Here is a 23071-nt window from a genome sequence, read left to right as displayed (position 1 = left end):
TTCAGTTAGCTTTGCTTTGTTTTGGAGGTATTGCAGGTATGAGATATCCAAGCATACAGTGTAAAACCAACAAGTGAACTGGAAAGACATCATCAGCAGCCATTTCTAGTTCATGTGTAAATATGCTGGTAGTGTTTGGTTCGGATGTCACATCTGGTGTGCAGCATGGAGCAGCAGGAAGGTGAGCGGGGTCTGGACTGGAGCAGAGCAACTAGCAGATGGCACACGTGGTGTGCCACATGGAAATGCTATAGAAGGTGAGCAGGGACCAAAGAGAGAGGAATGAGCAGCAGAGGATCATCAGAGCTGGCAGACCGGAGCAGGAGAAACTAGCAATGTCACATGTGGTGCACAGCATGGGAGCAATATAGCGGGAGGTGAGTAGGGACCAGAGAGAGAGAGAGAGAGAAGAATCAGCAAACTAGAGGATTAGCAGAGCTGGAGGTTACTACTGATCGGGGATCAGCAAAGCTTTGGTACTACTGAGAGGGGCATCAGCAGGGCTGGGGGTACTAATAAGCTGGGGAATCTGCTGAATGACTGAACCAATGCACTGCGGTCTGCTGAACGAAGGTACCAATGAGCTGGGGATCTGCTGAACAGGGGTACTAATGAGCTGGGGATCTTCTGAGTGAGGGTTCTACTGAGCTGAGGTTCTACTGAGCTCCTTTAAAGCAAATAGAAAATCAACATACACAAGGAGGAGCTTTAATGTGTGTTAAAGTCCAAGCAAGTGTAAATGAGCCCTTAAAGCGATACTAAACAAATACTGTTTAATTTACATCATCCCTTTCTGTATGTGGATAATGGCTCTGTAATTATTTTAATTTTAAAAAATGTAAGTACCTTTTTCCTAATCAATAGAGCTGTCATATAGCCTGTCTACAGGGAAACAAGCAAGAGGAGCTTCTAGTCCTCTGCGGTTGGTCACATGTTCTAAAAAAAAAATAAACAGCCTTTGGAATACTGAGTAAAAGAAATAAATAATATTAATAAACTGTTTTAAATTATCATGCAAATATATAGATCACATCTTTATTATTTTGTGAAAATAATATGGTGTGGGTAGATTTCTGCCAGTCACAGGCTGTGTTATACCCCTCCAGCCTGTGTCTTAGAATAATATGGAGAAGAAGCCTCCATCAATCAAGATGTAATATCCTTCTTCATTGTGTTTAGCTGGTTAGTGGGCATGGAGGAAAGAGGGAGTGGGTTGTCATTTACCAGAGTGTATACGCTCACATGTGTGACTCTATAGTCAGATGGGCTGCTCAGATGTAATAGGGAGGAAATACTCAGCATAGAAACTCACCGAAAACGGAACATGTGCAGAGTTGCCTCTACTGCTGTAAATTCCCTGGCTGAATTTGGGACATGAATAAAAAGTGGAGATAGAGAGCAGAAGGATCAACCAGATTTTTTGAGGAATACGAATCTCATAGTGAGTGAGTGAGTGTGAACAAAATGTAATACAGCATTCATCGATAGTATTTTATGATGTGGGTTTAGTGACACTTTAAGGTTGCAGCAAGAAAATTGACAATGTTCTTCTGTAGCAGAGAGTGTGGGACTCAGCAGCAGAGCATGCGAGGCATGAAGAGTCAGGAAATCTGGAAGAGAATTTCCTCAAAACCTATATTCAGCCGGTTGAAGATTAAGCCCACCAGTGGCAAAGCTTAGCTAATTTATCATTAGAGATTTAAACATGAGTGAATAAATATTGAACTGTTTAAATATATGCCAGTTACAAGTAAACGGGCAGACTTAATGCTTAATTAATCTTCATATGCCTTTTGTATATGTATGTTTCTACAAGCAGATGGCAGTGATTTAGGAGATATGATAAATCTACTATATTCCACCCACACACATAGTCTGAACATATTAGAATTAATATTTGGAAAATCAGAAAATAAGAATAATTTCTCTGCCATTTTGGAAAAGTGACTGCTGCCTGGCTGGGCTGTGAAGTGCAATTTGTACTGATCATTAAAAAGTATTTGGGATATGATTGCAGAAGAAAATTCAGGATCATGTATGGCTCATGTAGAGCGTGATGGCCTGACAATAACTCGAGACATACAAGTGTCTCTATCCCATTTGGCCAATCACTGATGTGCCACTTTATTGATTAACTGGTAAACAGGGGCATATTTACCACAAGGCAAATAAGGCATTTGCTTAGGGTGGCATTTTTTTAGGGGGGCATCACTGCCCCCCGGAAGGAGGGACATGGGGACTAGGTAGGATCCGAGAGAGGCTGTGAGCTGCTTGATGGTGTATGCGGAGCCCAACTTTCGCTCCTGGGGATGGCCTGAGCTGTGAAGGTGACTGTCTTTCTTTCTGTTGCCAGTGTGGGTGTTAGTGGAAGGCTTTCTAGTGGGAGGGGATGGGGTATGGGTGTTGTAGGTCACTGTCAGGCTCTCTCCATGGGGGGGAGGTCTGGTGTTGGCTGGTGGCAGGCTCTCTCCACCAGGAAGGGGGGGGGGGGGGCATCCAATTTTTTTTTTTGTCTAGGGCAGCACAAAACCTAAATACACCACTGCTGGTAGAGTGCCTTTGCATGATGAGTGATTTACTAGGTATTGAAGCCAGGATCAGTATGATGGCCCCAGAGGTGGACCCTTTAATACCCAAGTCAGCAATGCACCTCCCATAGTTGTGTATTGAGAAGTTCCCTTTCAAGAGAATATAAAGAAACTTTCATTGATTATTAGCAACCTGTATACGATTCACACATTGATCCCACAATTTCTTATTTTTCATTATTTAGGGTTTGTGGGTTAAAAAAAATGTAAGAATTATAAAATGTAGTTTACTGAATATACAGTAAAGGTTGTATCCACTAGCAAGGTGCAAGTGACAATACATAATTCGATCAATCAATCAGAAAATTAAAAGAGTCACCCCACTCATGGCCCTGGTTCACACTGGATCTGACTTTGAAATTGTGAGACTTCACTTGAAGTTGCACGATTTTAAAGTCACGATTTTAATGTCAGATGGCATATTTTTCTCAGATTTGACCCCACTAACCATTAGAAAATTGAACAAGGTTTCTTCAACACAAAATACTACTAATGTATGGCCAGTTTTGGTATTATTATTATTATACAGTATTTATACAGCGCCAACAGTTTGCTCAGCGCTGTACATTATAATGGGAGACAGTACACGACAATAATGCACGAGGGGTTCGAGGGCCCTGCTCCTTGGAGCTTACAATCTAGGAGGGAGGGGATAGTGGTACAGGAGGAAATAGCTGTGGGGGATGGAGTGGTAGGAAGAGTGGAGGAGATCGGCAATTAGGTGAGGGCGGGGTAAGCTTCCCTGAAGAGATGGGTTTTCAGGGTGCGCCTAAAGGTAAGGAGGGTAGGTGACAGTCTGATGGATTGGGGTAGTGAGTTCCAGAGGATGGGGGAAGCCCTGGAGAAGTCCTGGAGATGTGCATGGGAGGAGGAGACTAGGGAACTAGAGAGTAGGAGGTCTTGTGAGGAGCGGAGAGTACATTTTGGGTAGTAAATGGATATCAGGTCGGTGATGTAGTTTGGGGCAGTGTTATGAACAGCTTTGTATGTCAGTGTTAGTAATTTGAATTTTATGCATTGGGCAATCGGTAGCTAGTGGAGGGATTGGCAGAGGGGGGTGGCGGATACGGAGCGGTTAGTAAGGTGGATGAGTCAGAATTCAGGATAGACTGAAGCGGGGATAGTCTCTGATGAGGTAGGCCGGTGAGGAGGGAGTTACAGTAGTTGAGGCGTGATATAATAAGGGAGTGAATGAGTTGCTTTGTAGTTTCTGGGGTTAGGAAAGGACGTATTTTGGAGATGTTGCGGAGGTGGAGTCTACATGAGTTTTTCAGCGATTGGACCTGGGGTTGGAAAGACAGATTGGTATCTCATCAAGTATCTGTGTAAGCTCATTAACCTCCCTGGCAGTATTCCCGAGTGTAGCTCGGGGTAAAGTTTCAGCACCAAAAGCGGTAACCCTGAGCTACACTCAGGAATACCTTGCAGCATTGCTCCGGGATCTTTTCTGCACTTACCTTGTCCTGCGCTCCCACAATGTCCCCCCTGCAGCGTCCCCGACCATCTCCTCCGGCTGATGCCAGCATCCATCTTCCGGGTTCCGTTCCCTGCGACGTCGGGACGTACGGGGGACGTAACCGGCGAGAAATGTAAAAATTTTAAAAAGTGACATTAACTCAATACACTAAAATCACATAGTAAAACATTCCTGTATCAAACCATTTCACATACATTTTGTCCCTAGCGCTTTGTCCTGTGCCCTGCCTGCATTTTTACTGTTCTTTGTGCCTGGAAACTGAGAAATGTCCATGGCGTCCAAAAAGCGTCCCTTTAGGTCAAAAGCTGTTAGACCAGCGGTAGACCAGCTAGAGAACAGCGATAGTAAATTGAAACCACTTGCAGAATTCAGTGATAATGATTCGTGGGGAAATTTGTCATCAGACACTGAAAACGATTTTGCAACTAAGATCAGTGATGTGCGAACTTGGCGCTCTATTTCACATTTCAGTGTTTTTGGTTTGATTAGATTACTGAATTAAATTTATTATTATTATATTATTATTTTTTATGATTATTTATTAAATTATAATTTATGATTTCGTGTTTCAAATTTTAACATACCCGGGATGTTTACTAGACTCTTGTTCGGACAGATTTCAGTGAGTTATTCCTAAGAATTACAGGCCTACAATAAAAAAACGACATATTTCCATGCAAAAAAATTTACCACTTTGAGCGCAGAAATACTGACATAATCAGACCGCTAGTGAGGTTAATGGTCATTTTATAAGCGTTTTAATGAAGAAACTGTGAAAAAGGCAACATTATTACAAAAAAAAGGAATAAAACAAAAGATAAAAACAGACCCCAATGCAGATAGATGTTAAGACATACAAATCTTCATATCAATTTTGAAAAAATTGTTTGTATGTAGCTAAAATATATGTCGGTAGATTGCTAGATATTTTGATCTCTTTACAACCATATTGTAACCACGCTGCTGTGTTCAGTCTCTGATTTTATGTAGAACAAAGCTGAGCCTGAGCTTATGTAATGGTACAACTAATGTAAGGATGAAAGAACTGTGTTCTTTTTCAGTATACTGCATGTAAGCGCGCAGTCATGTCCCTAGCAAGCCGCCACGCTATGTCCTAAACATTTATGTTTGCTGATTATTACATCTCATGTACAATCCTTCTTTTTCTATTTACATAAAACGATAGATTGGAAGACACTAGCAGTTAATAGGTTACTGTGGCAACCAAACCTCATCCCAGAATGCAACACTAATTTACACTGCACTTAGCTAGAACTACTGTGTTTTGCCATGGTGTTATCGCTGTTACGTTAAAGGTATTTTTATCATAAACTCTGTATATTTAATTAATATTCTGAACTTCAGGCACCACCAAAATAATAGATAACCCTTCAGGTATATCCACAGAGATGTTTTCCAAATTAAAAATGTCCTCGTACCATAAATCTATCATACTGGTCTGGGGCAGGTTCCCACTTTAAGGAATACCTCTCCCACATGGAAGAAAAATATATTTGAAATATATTTTAAAAATATTCCTCCCAAATATATTGCCATATATTTGAAATGCTACAATTTTGGCCATATTCAATATTTTTCAAAATATATTTTTATATATATATATATATATATATATATAGCATGTTGAAATGTGTTTTTTATTACAAAATATATAAAAAATATTTTAAAAAATACAATTCAAATATACTGTATGTCTTTAAAAATAAAAAATCTACATTTTTGGAATGCATTTGCAAATATTTGTAAAAATATATGTTAAATTACTTATTTATATGTAAAAAAAAAAAAATCTGAAGAATATATTCCTAGATTGTAAGCTCTAAGGAGCAGGGCCCTTTGTTTCCTCTTGTACCAAATTGTGTTGTAACTGTAATATCTACCTACATTTTGTGAAGCGCTGCGCAAACTGTTGGCGCTATATAAATCCTGTATAATAATAATAATATTTAAAAATATATATTTTAAAAAATATATTCTGATTTTTTTTTTTACATATAAAAAACTAATTTTAACATATATTTTTACATATATTTGCAAATGCATAAAAAAAATGTAGATTTGTATTTTTAAAGACATACAGTATATTTGAAATGTATTTTTAAAAATATATTTCATATATTTTGTAATAAAAACGCATTTCAACATGCAGTATATATATATATATATATATATATATATATATATATATATTTATTGAAATATATTGAATATTGCCAAAATTGTAGCATTTCAAATATATGGCAATATATTTGGGAAGGATATTTTTAAAATATATTTCAGATATATTTTTCTTCCATATTGGATGATCAAAATGTAAAATTATATATTCTTGTCCAAATTTTATTTTGATTATTTCTAACCTACTCCTATTAATCTCAACAATCTTGAAGTTTGTAAACTTACTTTGTGAAGATCCCCACACATTTGCTGTATTTCTATGCCCTGTGAGTAGGCACACATTTCACAGAGCCTACCTTCCAAACTACAGTAAGCAGTTTGCTATTGGTGGGAGGGAGGAGCCAGGAGCGCCGCAAGCGGACCCGAGAAGGGGAGATCTGGGCTGCTCTGTGCAAAACCACTGCACAGAGCAGGTAAGTATGACATGTTTTTTACCTCTTGCCGACCAGTCACATACCTGGTACATCATTGGACTTCAAGTTGCTGTGCTGGGATGATGCTTGCAGCTGCAGGCATCAATCCGGTACCATTTTTAGAGTTGACGGTTGGCATTCTTGTAATAGTAATCAGAGTGGCTAACTAGACGCTCGATTGCTATTACAAGCAGCGAGAGGGGACATCCCCCCTCGCACCGCCTTTCGCAGCTTTAACGAGATCTACCATCCCATCGGAAGCCCCGATCTATGGTAACAGAGCCGAACAAAGACCGGATATTATCGATGTTATATAGTACCCCAAAAGCGATGACCTGACACAACTTCTGCTTTACTCAGAACTAAACAGCACCATTTTGTTAAAAGAAAAGCATTTAATCACATCGATCTTGGCATTTGGGTCTTATTGACCCCAGATCTCTCCATAAAGAGTGCCTGTCACATGCCTATTGCTGTCACAAGGGATGTTTACATTCTTTGTGACAGCAATAAAAGTGATTAAAAAAAATGTATTTAAAGCAACAGTGTAAAAATAATAAATAATTTTAAAAAACATGTTAAGTGCCTCCGTCTCCCCTGTGCTTGTGGTCAAAGGCACACACACCCATTGGTTCTATGCGCACGCAAACAGTGATCGTCCCATGTATGTGCGGTATCACCGCGAACATCAGATCATAGGCAGTAATTCAAGCACCAGACTTACTCTGTACACCTAAAGTGGTAACCTGTAAAGGCATTTAAAGCGTTACCTATGGATAGTAAAGTTTACGTCGTTTGTTGCCGTTGCATTGGGAATGAGCAATTTTAAAGCATGACATGTTTGGTATCTGTTTACTCGGTGTAACATCATATTTTATATTTTACAAAAAATGGGTTTGAAAAACCGCTGCACAAACACCCTGTGAAATGAAAAATTGCAGAATCCACCACTTTATTCTCTAGGGCCTTTGCTTTAAAAAAATATATAATGTTTGGGGTTCCAATAAATTTTCTAGCAAAAAATACTGATTGTGATATGTAATCAAAAAGTGCCAGAAAAGGCTTGGTCTTTAGGTGGTTAAGATGCCACTCCACTGCTCCATCCACTATAGATCGCTTTTCAGAAGGTGGTAGAAACTGCTGCCTGCGTGAACCTGGATTGAAAGTATTGTTTTTGTTGCCCTTGGAATTCAGCTGTAATAAAAGTATTTATTACAGTTCATCAGTGGCCAATGGATATTCTGTGATCCATGCCATAAACTCCTACATGCATCTGCATATTATTCATAAAACGGCACATGCTTAATCAGCTTCATATTTATAGAATAAGCTGTAGTTTGATCTCCTGATATAAACATGTCTTGGCAATGCAGTTTTTAGGACCCAACACCCAGTATTATGCCAAATCCATCTGCAGACATTTTAGAAGACAATATTCCGTGTTGTATTTTATCAATACAATTCTAAATACACTGCAGCCATAGAAATCACAGTTTCCATTGCAATCAATGTGATTAACTCTAGCTTTTCCCAGGGGGATCCTAACCCCGGCAAGGTCAGCCTTTGTTGGTCTGGGGGGTTCCACTTCTAGCCTGAGATAAGCTGGATTGTGTCACTGGCAGCCTTGTGCTCCACTACCCTTCCTTTGTTTGCAGATGTGCTTTTGCTTCTAAGCAAATTATCCAAAAACAAATAGCAAACATAGATACATTTCTGTTATGGCCTACTGGAATGTATTATTTGTACTCATTTTGAGTTCATATTTTAAGATTCATCTAAAAATAAGTTTTGATCTTTTATATAACGTGCAGAGCCCTCTGATTCGTCTTGTATTGGATTGGATTGTAACTGTCTCCCTCCAGCTGTGCAAACTGTTGGTTCTATATAAATTCTGTATAATATAATAATAATATAATAATACACGGCTATATACATTCACATTGTTGTATTTCAGATATATAGACATTTAAAGGCTCCATCTAGTGGTCTTCTGGATTTCAGAGGAATAGATTAACCAGTTCAAGTTCGGACATTTTCACCCCCCTTCCTGTCCAGGCCAATTTTCAGCTTTTAGTGCTATCACACTTTAAATGACAATTGCGCAGTCATGCAACACTGTATCTATATGAATTTTTTAGCATTTTTTTGAGACAGATAAAACTTTATTTTGGTGGTATTTATTCGCCACTGGGCTTTTTATTTTTTTGCTATATAAATGAAAAAGTCCAAACATTTTGAAAATAATGTGTTTTTCTTATAAAATTTTGCAAACAAATAATCTTTCTTCATAAATCTTGGCAAAAATGTATTCAGTTATCTTTTTAGTAAAAAAAAAACAAAAATTATAATTTTTCCAAAGTTTTTTTTACATTTGTATTTTATTTTTTATATTATTATTTATGTTTTTTTCTTTTTTTTAACATACTGTTACCCTAGCAGTACAGTGTCACCACAGTGACACTGTACTACTTGGGGGTGATGAAGATTTTTTTATTTTACACTGATTGATTTTACACCCATAAAGGCTGTAAAAGCAATAATTTCTCCTTCTCTATGGCTGCATTCTTGCAGCCATTGAGAAATACTGTGAGAGCTGTGATTGGTCACAGCTTTTCACATAGTACAAGGCTGTTGTGAATAGCCTTGTACCATGTGACCTCTGTGATCATTCACAGATTTCACTAGTAGAAAGCAATGATGTCAGAAGTGACATCTTGCTTACTACTATTCATGTGATCACTGATTGGCCAATCAGTGATCACATGATCAGGATCTCACACAGAGGTCCAGTACAACAATCGGTGTCCTGCTGTGTTCGGAGCAGGCACTGGATCACGGTGCTGCACGCTCCCAGGGAGCGCGCACAGGCAATGGATGTGGGAGGACATTTATAAATGGCCACCCGCTCCTGCATTGCTTCCGTCCAGCCGTTTATATTTCATGGGCCGGACAGGAAGTGGTTAAAATTCTTTCTCTTGACTGCTGATTTAGATGTAAAGTGAACGTGTGATTTGATTTGCCCATGCGGGGCAAAGCAACGGATTTATGTTAAAGTAAAATAAAAAACATTTTTTTCATTTTGGATAGAGTAACAGAAGCTTACAACCCCTGTTCATTTGATTTTTTGCCATCTGTATCCCATCGGGGAAATTTCCCTTTACTTTCTGTCCCATAGTCAAACAGGAAGTGAGGGGAAATCCCTGGAGAACTATTGCCTCCATTGAAAGGTTTTCCCACTATTCTTGTTCTGGTAAAAAAAAATCAGATAACAGTCAACAGGACAAATCGGGTGAATCACCCTAATGGGTGCACACTGCACAGACAGCAATACAAACCAGGCAAGGGTTCTAATCCATCTCCTCTCCATCCAAAACTATAAAACAAGTTTTGCCTTTAGTTATAATTTAATGTTGACCCCCACAAAATGCACATACTTCCCCTCTATTATCTCTGGGATGCTTCACTTGGCTGCTGAAGAGTGGAAGCCCTGTGTGTGTCCTGAGTCCTGACTCTCTATTTGTCCTCATGCAACAGCACTGGGTGCCTGAGCAGCCAATCACCAAGCACAAATGTCACATGCTTCTCTGTACATTATTTTATTTTTTTTACAAATGGTAGCCACATGGAGCAGCACAGGCAAAGCACAGGCTTTCTTTAAAAGGAGACCAATCAGATCTGATCTTGATCTTTCATTCAGATCAGACCTGACCTATAAACTTACACTGGGAAAGAGGAGCAGTGAAGCATAGTCATTATACATTATTACCAAGCATCTAACAGAACCTGAAAGTATAAAGAGCAAATATGACTTCCCCTGCCAATATATACAGTACTGTGCAAACATTTATGCAGGAATGAAGAAATATCAACATTTGGTGTGACTATCCTTTGGCTTCAAACCAGCATCAGTTCTTATAATTGTACACTTTGTACACATGCACAAAGTCAGGGATTTTGTAGGATTAGAGTCAGGTGTAAGATTACCCATGATATCAAGCAGGTGCTAATGATCATCAATTTCACATGTAGGTTGAAAAACAGTCATTTACTGTAACAGAAACAGCTGTGTAGGAGGCTTAAAACTGGGTGAGGAACAGCCAAACTCTGCTACTCATTTGAGGTTGTAGAAGACAGTTTCATACAGCATGGCAAGACTGAGCACAGCAACAAGACACAAGATAGTTACACTGCATCAGCATGGTCTCTCCCCGGCAAAGATTTTAAAGCAGACTGGGGTTTCAAGATGTGCTGTTCAAGTTCTTTTGAAGAAGCACAAATAAACTGACAACATTGAAGACTGTAGACATAGAGGTTGGCCAAGGTAACTTAATGCAGCAGACAACAGATATATCATGCTTACTTCCCTTCAACACTGGAAGATGTCCAGCAGTGCCATCAATACAGAACTTGCAGAAACCAGTGGAACCCAGGTACACCCATCTACTGTCTGGAGGAGTCTGGCCAGAAGACATGGGGCGCCACCATCTGAGTGCAGGCATTATTTAAAACGCATAAGAAAAGGTTAAAATGCACTCACAGAAATAACAGCAAATGGGCATGTCATATCCTACGCGGGATGTCTGCAGAGTTCGGCAGGAGAGTGACCAGAAATGGCAGAGCAGTGCCTAGAAGTGTTAGTATGAATCTTGCAGAGCTGGCTCATCATGGATCATCCAGCCACTTCTAGGCGCTGCTCTGCCGTTCCTGGCCACTCTCCTGATCAGATCTGCAAATGCCCTGAGTAGGATGTGACATGCCCATTTGCTTTTATTTCTGTGCATGCACTTTAACCTTTTCGTATGTGTTTTAAATCAAATCTGCACTCAGCTGGTGGCGCCCCGTCTCTTTTTCTCTATAACAGTTTATGAGTATTATCCAGCCTTGTCGAGGGAGCAGCAGCCTGTATATGAGTGACATTCATATTATGGACAATGCCATAGACTTCAAAATGAGACTTTATTAGTGTTTTTTTTTATTCATGTCCAGCCTCTGCTTTGCGCCATAACTATTTATCGCTGTTGGTATAAGAATGAGTGTTTGCAGGCAACAGTGAAGCATAGTGAAGGTTCCTTGCAAGTTTGAGGCTGCATTTCTGCAAACGGAGTTGGTGATTTGGTCAGGGTCACTGGTGTACTCAATGCTTAGAAATACAGGCAGATACTTATCCATCATGCCATACCATCAGGAAGGTGTGTGATTGGCCCCAAATTTATTCTGCAGCAGGACAACAACCCCAAACATGCAGCCAATGTCATTAAGAACTATCTTCAGTGTAAAGAAGAACGAGGAGTCCTGGAAGTGAGGGTTTGGCCCCCACAGAGCCCTGATCTCAGAAGACAGAGATAACAGGATTTGAGACAGCCTAAATCCACAGAAGAGCTGTAGTTAGTTCTCCAAGATGTTTGATGCAACCTAGCTGCTGAGTTTCTGCAAAAACTGTGTGCAAATGTACTTGGAAGAATTGATTCTGTTTTGAAGGCAAAGGGTGGTCACAGACCAGTATTGATTTGATTTGCACTCCTCTTCTGCCCATCTATTTTCCATTTTGCTAAGTGAAAAAAAAAAACTATTAACACTTCTATTCCTGAAAGCATTCTTCATTTGCAGTATTGTAACACACCCGCCCAAAACCTTTGCACTGTAATATATATATATATATATTTATTCCCTTTAGTTATTTTGGGAATGTATCACATTCTCCTAAACTCTTTCAAATCTTCATTTGTTTTATTACTGAAGACAAAGAAAATCTTGAAATGCAAAGCCCAACGGGGAGATTCTCAAAAACAATACAAATCCAGATAATTTGCTCCTCTTGACCTCTGCCAGAAACAAATGAATTGAGACACATAAATCAATATATGGCTGTGGTGTGATGTACAGCTCAGACCTCCTCGCATCTCATCTTCCTAATCTTCTAATGATCCTGATTCTAATCCTATCCTGACTGCTTCAGTCACAGCTGCAATTCTAACAGTGTGTGCAGAAAATGTGAAGAGCTCTAAATGGAGGAGCTTCAAAATCTCACTAAAAGACCCATTTATCATCTTTATTACGGAAGGCTTGTATTCATTTCAGAAGAGATCATTTACATTTTTAAAATAAGCAAAGTATGGCCTGACATCTCTGCGATAAGACATCTATGGGATAGGCTACAAGATGTGACACATAGCTATTGCTTTTTACATCACCTTATTAAAATTGCCGAAGTGTAGAAAATCATACAAAGCTAAAACCACCCATACATAGTAAATTAGGTCATCAGCAAGTGATCTGGTAGCCAAAAGGTTTTTTTTTTTTAAATCTTGCAACGTACAGTATGCAGGCTCACAGCCTATGGATAAGTATGTACAAAGGATTATGGCATGACACAACACCTGTAACATCTCCTAACATTTAATAATAATATTAATAATAATAAAAAATACATAAATAATAATAAATTGCGATATTGATATTTCAGGACGGTATTCTCTAGTGTGGTAAATAGTAAAATAAACACAACTCTGTTCACTAATATATAAATTATATACATATATCAATTATAATAATAGCCACTTGTGTCTGAAAAGTGTATGTGAATGGGCAGTTTGACGGAAAAAGCACCACTGTACCTAAGATTTAGGGCAACCATAAACATAAGATGACATTCTTCAGATCCTGAAGCGTGATAGTCTCATGTCTTTGGGATTGTCTAAGAAAATAACACAATTAGCAGATTAGAAATACCTGTCTTGTACTATTTGTGTTTCCCTAGGGATAATTGGATGACAAGACATACAGTGGGGATTATTTACTAAAACTAGAGAGTGCAAAATCTTGTGCAGCTCTGTATAGAGACTAATCAGCTTCCAAGTTTCATTGCCAAAGCTTCATTGAACAAGCTGAAGTTTGAAGCTGATTGACTACCATACACAGCTGCACCAAAATCCGAGCAAACCAGTTTTAGTAAATCTCCCCCAGCCTGTGACACATCACACCATGTCTTCCCTTCCCCTGAAGCTGGACCTAATGACATCACAAGATCATCATACCTCCCAACAGAGCTATGAGTTCATACTTGAACACCTGTTTTGTGATACCTGTCTCCACATTTTTAGTATATGAAAAAATTCAAAGTCTGACAGTTTTGTCTGCAGTGTGAATACTGATAGATATTGAGGTCAGTGTGATCTGATCCACTATTGGGCTCATCCAGAACACCCACACTGATCACAAGCTAATACTTTTTAAAGTGGAGCTTCAACCTCTCAGCCAACATGGTCTATTTTTAATCCTAAGCAAAGCACACCCTCCTGTCGCCATCCTTGAGCCAGGGGCAGATGAATTGCAGGAATTAAATGGTACATGAATCATCTGCTCTTCCTCAGGATGGCTTGGACAGAGATTCTAGGGGGTGCTTTTCAAAGTGATTTCTGAGCAAAATAAAGCATGGAGACATGAATGGAAGTGGTACTTTGCTTTGAATATGAAAAATTAAACAGCGTTTTTGGTTTGTGGTGCTCAGATGCAATGTAGTTCTGCTTTAAGCAGCCTATGCAGTGCAATGCAGCAGGTTCACTTTAATGGACAAGTACATGTCTGCAGAAAAAAAACCCAGACCCTCTCCCCATCCATTGACCTTATTTAAGCATCACCACCCTTCCCCAAATAAGGTGCAACAGTTTCCAACAGGTGTTCTAAAGCCTTTGTTGCAAAATTGTGTGTGGCGCTGCCCATTCTCATAGGCTGTAATAGGGCAGTGCATGTACTAATAGATTACCACTTCATTCAAGTCCATAGGGAATTTCTGCCTAGGCATGAGCAGCAAGGGACACAATTCCAGAAAGAAGGCTGTAAACACTGAAGGAGGCAAGAGGAAGAGGTAAGTAAGCAATTATGTGGGGAGGATAAGGACTAGATAAAAAGTGCTGAAAGGGTCTGAAGGTTTTTTTTTAGCAAACATGAACTTGTTTTTCAATGCTACCACCCCCAAGCAGCACAAACTGACCTTTCCTTCACTCCGCCATCACTCACCAAGTACCAAGAACACCAAGTATTTTCTTGTATAAAGAAGTATGTGATCCACTCCCCATCTTCTCGTGTGACAATGTTATTGATTGACTTAACGTTGTCAATTACGGTCTCCTACCTTGTGTAAGGTCTGATTGGAACAATTTGGAGCTTACATAGGGCCTTTCTTTCCATGCTCCCAACCGCTGAATGGAACAGAAGGAACCAGTTGCATATGTGCTGCTGGGGAGGAAAGCATTAAAGTGAACCCGTTGCATTGCTTTGACAAAGCACATGTGATTGTGGTGTCCCCAAGTCTTTAGAAACTATTTTGTAGCACCCCCATAGAATAGGTTGCTGCAGAGGTTCAGATAAATTTAGATCTCTAGCTCCTCTGTAATCAATGGATCAGTGCGTGAGTATTTTGGCTGTTCTAGGTCTCACTGTCTGCAGACTTAACTGCTTTCCCTGCCTTCTTTTGGATTTTAGAATGTAGTGAGGTGGAAGAGACAGACCCTGCGCTTGAATATTCATGTGGTATCCGCCAATCCCTGGAAGGAGAAGAAGCCCAGTAGGTGGCTGAGGAGTACATAAATAGTCTGGGGCCTGGAGCAGCAGGGTTCTTGTCCAGAAAGAGTAGACCCCAGTCTGAAGGGCTGATGTCTGGGCAGAGTAGTTGAAGCCTACAGGAGTTCATCAAGGTCTCAGGGAGAGCTTGGGTGCCTACTTGCTGAAAGGGGCTGGAGCCAATTCAAAAGGGGTTCACTGAGGATCTGGCCTGGAGGTTCACAGGAGAAGTATCTGGGAAGTATTGGAGAGAGGCATCCAAGTACATGAGGACATTGTGAGTGTAGGATCCTTGTGACTGTTGCTGCTTTAACCCTTTGAGCGTCTGCTCCAGTGTTGCTAATTTGGGACCGTTCTTTTGCTCAAACTTCCATGGTTGCTCATTCTCCTATGGTCTGCCAAGAGGAGGAATGTCCTGAAGAGTGTAGACTAAGCAAAGAGTGTCCTCTGCTTACTTAGTGCACTAATTCTGGAGTATCCCAAAGCTAAGAAATCTGCGAAACTAATCAGGGGACTGCTTTACATTTGTACCCTAAAAACCTGTTAGGACCTGTCAAAATTGGATGCTTTTGTCTTATCAGGATCAACACTAATGCAAAAAAAAAAAAAACACAGGAAAACCTGTAATGAGAGAAACAGGGAGGATGTTATGCTTAGCTCCTTCTAAAAATATTGGTTAAAAGGTTATAATTTTTTAAGACTTACTGAACAAGCATATAGATCAGAAAGGTTAGTGAATCACTGACCTGCATACTTGTTCCATGTCTGTGAGTCTGAAGGTACTAAAGCTCTGGGACAAGTATGAGAGCCATGCAAGTACAGTAGTCTTCTTCCGAAGTGAGGATCAGAATGAGGATCATTTGTCGGTAGTTTTCTGATAGTTCTTTCCAGTAAATCACAATGTTTCAATACATCGCTAAGTAGCAAATTTCACAGTTTTCTTTGTTAACATTGATTTTCACGCAGCAGTCTGGTGTGAAGTGTGTAGACTTACGTGAGAACGTTGTGAGATACTTGTTAGCACAGGACACCTAAGTTAGAGGAGACATAATGGAAGTCACCAGAAAACTTGTCAACTGTTTGCTTTGAATGTACAAATCAGCTCCCCACCACTGATATTTCAGAGCTAGGATGGTCTTTATTTTCTGCCACAAATCCCATATGTAACACATATGTTTTTCTTCCAAGTGGAGCATATGCACCTGGAAACAACTATGAGGGGCATTTATTAAAGCATTTGTATATTAAAGAGGAACAAAAAAAAAGATGTGACAAAAAATTGCAGGCAGACACCAAAGAGCTAGTCACCAGCATTGCCTGTGATTCCCTGCAGCTGATGTTTCCCCAATTCTGCGCTGGGTCTCTGTATGGAGGCAGCCATCTTGGTAGAGGCAGGACTTTGTTTCCTCATGTCAGAACCTCTAGCAAAGAGAGTCATGAGCAGCACTGTAGTGGCATCACCAAATATTGCTCAATATCTCCCGAGACTAGCAGATAGATGGAGCAGTGCCTTAGTTTTCACACCACAGATATACAGCTATGAGGCTTTAGCCCCAGTTCACACTGATGCGATTTATCATGCATCTTGATGTGTCTTGCAACACATAAAGTCACAAAACAAGTCAAAATATATTAATTTTAATGGGTGCCATCTTAATCAATGGGACTCAAGTCTTAGTGACTTAAAAATAAGTTCCTGCACTACTTTTGCACTGCTGTGACAGCAGACCGGGGGAGAAGTTCCCTGTACTAGCTGTTAATTTTTGAAAACAGCGCGGTCAGGCAGGGCTCTGCCCACACAGCCATCTCATTCAGTCACAGAGTTCTGTGAATGAATGAACTACAAGTCCCGACAGCTTGCTGGCTTGTAGTTCTCAATAAACTACCACGGTGCTGTTGAGCTCTGTGCTAGTTTATTGATTCTTTTTGTCACAATGTATCTGCTTGCCCATATGAGCACAAAGCTACACTGACAGGTCTGCAGGAGTCCTGCATGGCATCAGCAATTTGCGATCACTGGTGAAATGCTTTCCAGGTAAAAAAAAAAAATTGTAAATGCATATTCTCTACCTACAAAAAATGGGCATTTGTATTTATGAACTTATCCTTTAGCTTTTCATAAATTTAGGAACTTAAAATATCAAAACCGGAGCAGGCAGAATCTGGAGCAACTGTGCATAAGTATCTAATCAGCTTCTATCTTCAGTTTGTTCAGTTATGCTTTGAAAATGAAAGATAGAAGCTGATTGATTGCCATGCACAGCTGCTCCAATTTTAATAAATTGAAATTGCATACCATTAGATGCACCAACACAAAATACAAGCATTAGACAGGACAAGGGTTGTTTGAGCTCTGCATTGTAACTGACAGTACTGTACTAAGAAGGAATGCAAGGCTGCGTATATAACATTGGATAGATTTCATAGCAATGCATTAGGAAATACTGTATGTACATGACTCTGCAACAGGGGCGGACTGACAACTCATTAGGCCCCCGGGCAATAGGGAATCATGGGGCCCCTGTGTCCTTGCCCAAACTCAAAAAAGCCTATGAAAAAGGTACCAGGGGCATCTCATGGGGCCCCCTACTGACCCCGGGCCCTCCGGCAGTGCCGAGTTTCCAAATGGTCAGTCCGCCCCTGCTCTGCCAGTTCAAGTAAGATGAAAATCTTATAAATAAGTATTTAATAAAAAAAAAAGCATACTAATTGTCACCCAATTAATGGAAATATCCATCACAATATACAGTAAATATGTCTTTTATTAGGCCTCAGTAGTCCTAGTACAGGATGGATATTAGATGTGCTTACCCTGACACCTTGTGGCAACAAGAAGGAATGACTGCTTAAAGATTTTTTAGGAAAGCATTTAAAGAACATCAAAAGCCCATCTAAAATGGCTCATTTCATAAGACCATTATCATATTTTCTTTTGCTATTGATAGCAGGTATTAAATATTCCTATCTGAATTTTGGATCGTGTGTAACCCTTTGCATGTCAACACATCTGTTAGCATGATATAGCATTGGCGGAGATCATACACACATTTTTTTTTTTCGTTGTTGAAATAAATACAAGGTGTTCTGTGAATGTCAGCACATGCTCAGAAGATCATTGTTATCACTGTAGTAGCCGTGACTACTACAGTCTTTTGCAGCTTCCACGGGTATCGCTCATGTATGAGATCTGCATGCTTACATTGGTCAAGCATGACAAATGTAACTATACAATAAGATTCATACCTAAACTAGCTTTAATAATGGCAAAGTTATAGACAAAGTAAAACAGCGATGGATTCAACACTTCTGGGTATATTCTTTTGTCTGCTGAGATATCTCACCTGTGCAACTAGCTTACCGGCAATACTGCTCTTTTACTAGTGCCCTCCTAAATGTAAGTTTGGTGCCCTCAAGTCGTATTTGGGAGCTGCTGTTAGAGACTTCTGATGTTGTGGTAGAGGGCTGCCTACTGATTCTATGTGGCATGGTTTTTAAATGTTCTGGGACTAATTGACTTGTGCTTCTTGTGGGTACAGCAGCCCATTTGGATGAATGTGCTGCTATACCCAATCCATGTGCATGCAAACGTGCAGCACCTAGCTTAAGTAGCCGCTGTGTTTCTTATAGGAGAGGTTTACTTTACACAGTCAAAAATTTTAACAAATATCAAATTAACCCAAAACTAACACTGTTTTCCCAACAGAATGTAATTTTGTAAATATTAATATTGACAAAACACTCAAACCCCAACTTTCCGTGCCTTCCAGGTGTCACAGGGTCCCTTCCACAAGACAACAGTTATAAGATGTCACTATGTTGCTCTGAGGAAGGGACCCTGCCTATCTGTCCTGATGGGACATTGCTTTCACAATAAAAAAGTGAAAAGAACATGGCTACAGTGATGGACACCATCCATTGTGGTCACTACAAGCACCCACTGGGATACACAGTTTAATCACTGTAGGGACTGCAGCACCTGCATGAACTTGTTAACACTACAGAACACCTCCCATATCATCTTCTGTGTAAAATGTGGGGTGTTCTGTAGTCTGCAGAGAGAGCGTGGAACAATGTAACTGATAGATGTGCAGCAAAGGCTGAAATCACAAGTTACGATCTCACTAAATTTCTAACAGGATCAGTTAGTATTTTTTTATGTAACAAAGAGATATAACAAAATCCTTTTAATGGTATATTTTACAAGCCAAAAGGGAGAAATAAGAGATTTATTTATTTATTTCAGGTACTTATATAGCGCTGTCAATTTATGCAGCGCTTTACATACATATATTGTACATTCACATCAGTCCCTAACCCTCAAGGGGTGTACCATCTAAGGTCCCTAACTCACATGTATACATAATAGGGACAATTTAGACAGGATCCAATTAACATACCAGCATGTCTTTGGAGTGTGGAAGGAAACCGGAGTACCCAGAGGAAACCAATACAGTCACAGGGAGAACATGCAAACTCCAGCCAGGTGGTGCCGGGGTTGGGATTCGAACCAGTGATCCTAGTACTGCCAGGCAGAAGTGCTAACCATTTAAGCCACTGTGCTGCCCCAGATGTGTATTGTTCAGGTTTACTTACTTTTGGGGATTAAAAAAACAGTAAACTGATAGCTAAAAATTAACTAACATCATTTTGGAGTCACAAAGGATATTTAATGATATTTCATGTATTAAATGTTTTCCTTTTTGTTTTTCAGATAATATGCACCATAATTTCATCCTTACTGTTAATAGCCCAAAGCATTCAGCAACATTAGGTAAGTCTTACAAAAGTCAGAAAAAGTGATTGAAATAAAATTTGTTACTTTAACATACCTCACTAACCCACCATTAACTCTTCAATGTCATAAATACTGTTTATATGGAATTTGTTTTTTATTGCCAAATTAATGTGAAAATGAGTTTCCACTTTACCTAGAGATTTCCTTTCCCAAGCATTGCATTAAATATAAAGATATATATACCGAAGATACCAACAACTAAAGGATAGAAGTTTTTACGTTATGTCCTACCATGAAAGAAAATCCTTCTTTATTTGTTTCTCTTTTACATAATGTTATCCAGGTAACTTAAAAAGATCCGTCATAAAAAAATAAATCTGGCATCTTGAGTTGCACACAACTGTAGCATCCTGCATAACCCTCCCGTCACAGCCAATTTCTGATCAGTTCTGATACCTGATCATGTTGGAGCATGCCACTACTTCCCACTCCTGCCCATTCCTATTGGCCTACCATTATAATGGACAGCCCAGATGGGAAGTGTTAGAGCTTTACCTGTTAGAACAGTCCAACATTCCACTTTGGAAGATGCTGCAGGCATGTACAGGTAGCTCTAATTGCCTGGACTTTTTTTCCTGTTGCAGCCTTGATTTTTTTTCCATGACAGAGTCTCTTTAGTTCTGAAATTTCAACTATTAAAGCCAGCCAGAAAAGTACAGTCCTATACATCAATTATTAGGTCTGAACAATTTCGACAAGTTGGAGTCAGACTTAACAGACTGGGTTTTAGAAAAAAATTATGCATGGAAGTGGGGTGTCGTGAATAGATAAAATAATAATATAAGAATGATGTTTACAACATGAACACATACTGATAAAATAATTTATTCAAAAATTATCTTTTTCCTACATTTATTGTAAAGTAAATTAAGCTATGCTTTCTTTGCTTTTGTTCTCTTTATGATTCATATGGGCTATTTGCGGAATTAGGATTCTTTTCTTTAAAGTGGAGCTCCAGCCACTTTCCTGCCCACCATCCACCTCCTACCCAAAACTCTCCTTAAAGCTTCCTTATTTTATTATTCAGTAAAAATGTCCCGTCCAGTCCTTCCACTTTTTCCTCAGTAGCAAAGGATGGTTCTTCTTCCTGGACTGAGCAGTGCGCATGTAATGATGCCTCAGGCCTCTGCTCTGTACAGTATAGAAGAACAGGAAGCCCAGGCTATGTGATGAAACATACCACCCAGGGTTGGGTCAATGACAGCTTGGGCCCCCAGGAAATGGGTTAAATGATGCTGGTCATCATTCAACCCAAAAGACACCATTGGAATTGGACTGATTAAAAGTGAAGGACATCTCTGGAGCATGGCGAGGGTAGTAGAACTTGGCCAAGGTAAATTTGATGGACGGTGTAACTCTATGACATGTTGATAGGTGTGATCTGCAAAGCTACATTTTAATACAGTCTCCCTGTGATGCATTCCTGTTGAATTTTCAATTGTCTCCTGACATATAGTTCTATGTAGTGCTGCTTGTCAATATCAGAATATTCACCACTGAAGTCAATAAGATCTTGTAGTAATTCTGACAGCAGAAATGGGAGGATTTGAACAGAAATTAATTGTTGCACATTGTCTATAAACCACCCTTCAACTAGATAAATAAATACAATTTTCACTTCCATCATGATGGTATTATACGAATTTTAAAAAACTGGTACTTTTCTATATTTCAGAAAACAATGTAATTAAAATTCACTTTTTTACTTTGCTTTTTAGATTACAGAATGAACAATATTCATCTTCCACCATCTTCCAAAAAATATAATACATTGTCATTCTCTCGTTCTTTCCATAATTTGTCTCATTTGCCACCTTCCTATGAGTCTGCTATTAAATCAGACATCAGCAGATATTCATCACTAAAAAGACTGGGTAAGTTTTGTAAAAATTATACTCTGTGTTTGAATGCTATCTTTTTGTTATTCTGTTTGTCTAGGTTGATCATTCCAACCACAGCTGTAAATTGTACTATTGGTTGTTGAATAGAACTCCCTGCATTTTCCATGACCTTTCCAATTCCAGAAAAAGGATCGGCCAATGGTACATTGTTTCTAACCTTAGCTATTCCTGGTAAAGAATGATCCATTGGTCCATTGTTCCTGAGAAAGGAACAGCTACTCATACATTGTTCCTTACCTTAGCAACTCCTAAGAAGGGAACAGCCAGTGGTGCATTGTTCCTTACCTTAGCAACTCCTAAGAAGGGAACAGCCACTGGCGCATTGTTCCTTACCTTAGCAACTCCTAAGAAGGGAACAGCCACTGGTGCATTGTTCCCTACCTTAGCAATTCCTAAGAAGGGAAGAGCCACTAGTACATTGTTCCTTAACTTAGCAATTCCTAAGAAGGGAAGAGCCATTGGTACATTGTTCCTTACCTTAGCAATTCCTGAGAAAGGAACATCCACCGATACAATACCCACACTTCTGTGCCTGCTGCTGCTACTTTATACTGTGCTCTAATGCTAGAGAGACACAGTTTGTGGTCTGCGTGACAGTGGGTAGTAGAAATATCTATAGCTTTCATTGGTTACAAATTTCTCATTAAAATCACCAAGGTAGCTACCATCTTTATGTGTCATTTAAGAAGATGTTGGGGAAGTATTTCTATAAAATGCACCTGTGCTCAGACTATGAACATAGAACTTAACAATCTCTAAAATAGCTTTAAAAAGCCCACACTTACCTCTCTAGTTGCTTTTAATGTATAATTATTCATTCTCAAAGATCATAACAAAAACCCTAGAGCAAGGGTGTTCAACCTTTTGAAGAGCGAGGGCCACTTAAGTGATTTGGTCACTGGTTGCAAGCCACAATTAAATGAAACGGTTCAGAATTTAATTTTTTTAAAATTACTAATAGCATAATGAATTCAGGAGTTTTGGTGCGCTTTCAGAAAGGGCACCAAACCCGCAGGATATAATAGAAGTCTATGGTTCAGTGCAGCAAACCTGCAGGAAAGCACTCTGCTGCACCTGCAGATCAGTGTGAAAGCAGCCTAATTAAAAGTGCTGATATGTCCGTTGCAAAACTATGTGAT

At 39.5% G+C, this 23071-nt stretch overlaps 1 protein-coding gene across 2 annotated transcripts in view; it reads left to right on the top strand.

Moving 5' to 3' along the window:
• The window catches only part of SHISA7 (shisa family member 7), a 194658-nt gene that overhangs the window by 152286 nt on the left and 19301 nt on the right, over window positions 1-23071 (top strand). For both annotated transcript variants that reach the window (XM_089656966.1, XM_089656967.1), the window contains 2 exons: window positions 19948-20007; window positions 21750-21905. In XM_089656966.1, coding sequence (XP_089513092.1) covers window positions 19948-20007; window positions 21750-21905 — 216 coding nt within the window. The remainder of the gene's footprint in view (window positions 1-19947; window positions 20008-21749; window positions 21906-23071) is intronic.

The sequence above is a fragment of the Staurois parvus genome, unplaced genomic scaffold, assembly GCF_062004578.1.
Source record: "Staurois parvus isolate SC_StPar_1 unplaced genomic scaffold, SC_StPar_1.0 ptg000953l, whole genome shotgun sequence".
Lineage (NCBI taxonomy): Eukaryota > Metazoa > Chordata > Amphibia > Anura > Ranidae > Staurois > Staurois parvus.
Note: the sequence above shows the minus strand (reverse complement) of the source record. Positions and strands in the feature narration are given on the sequence as shown.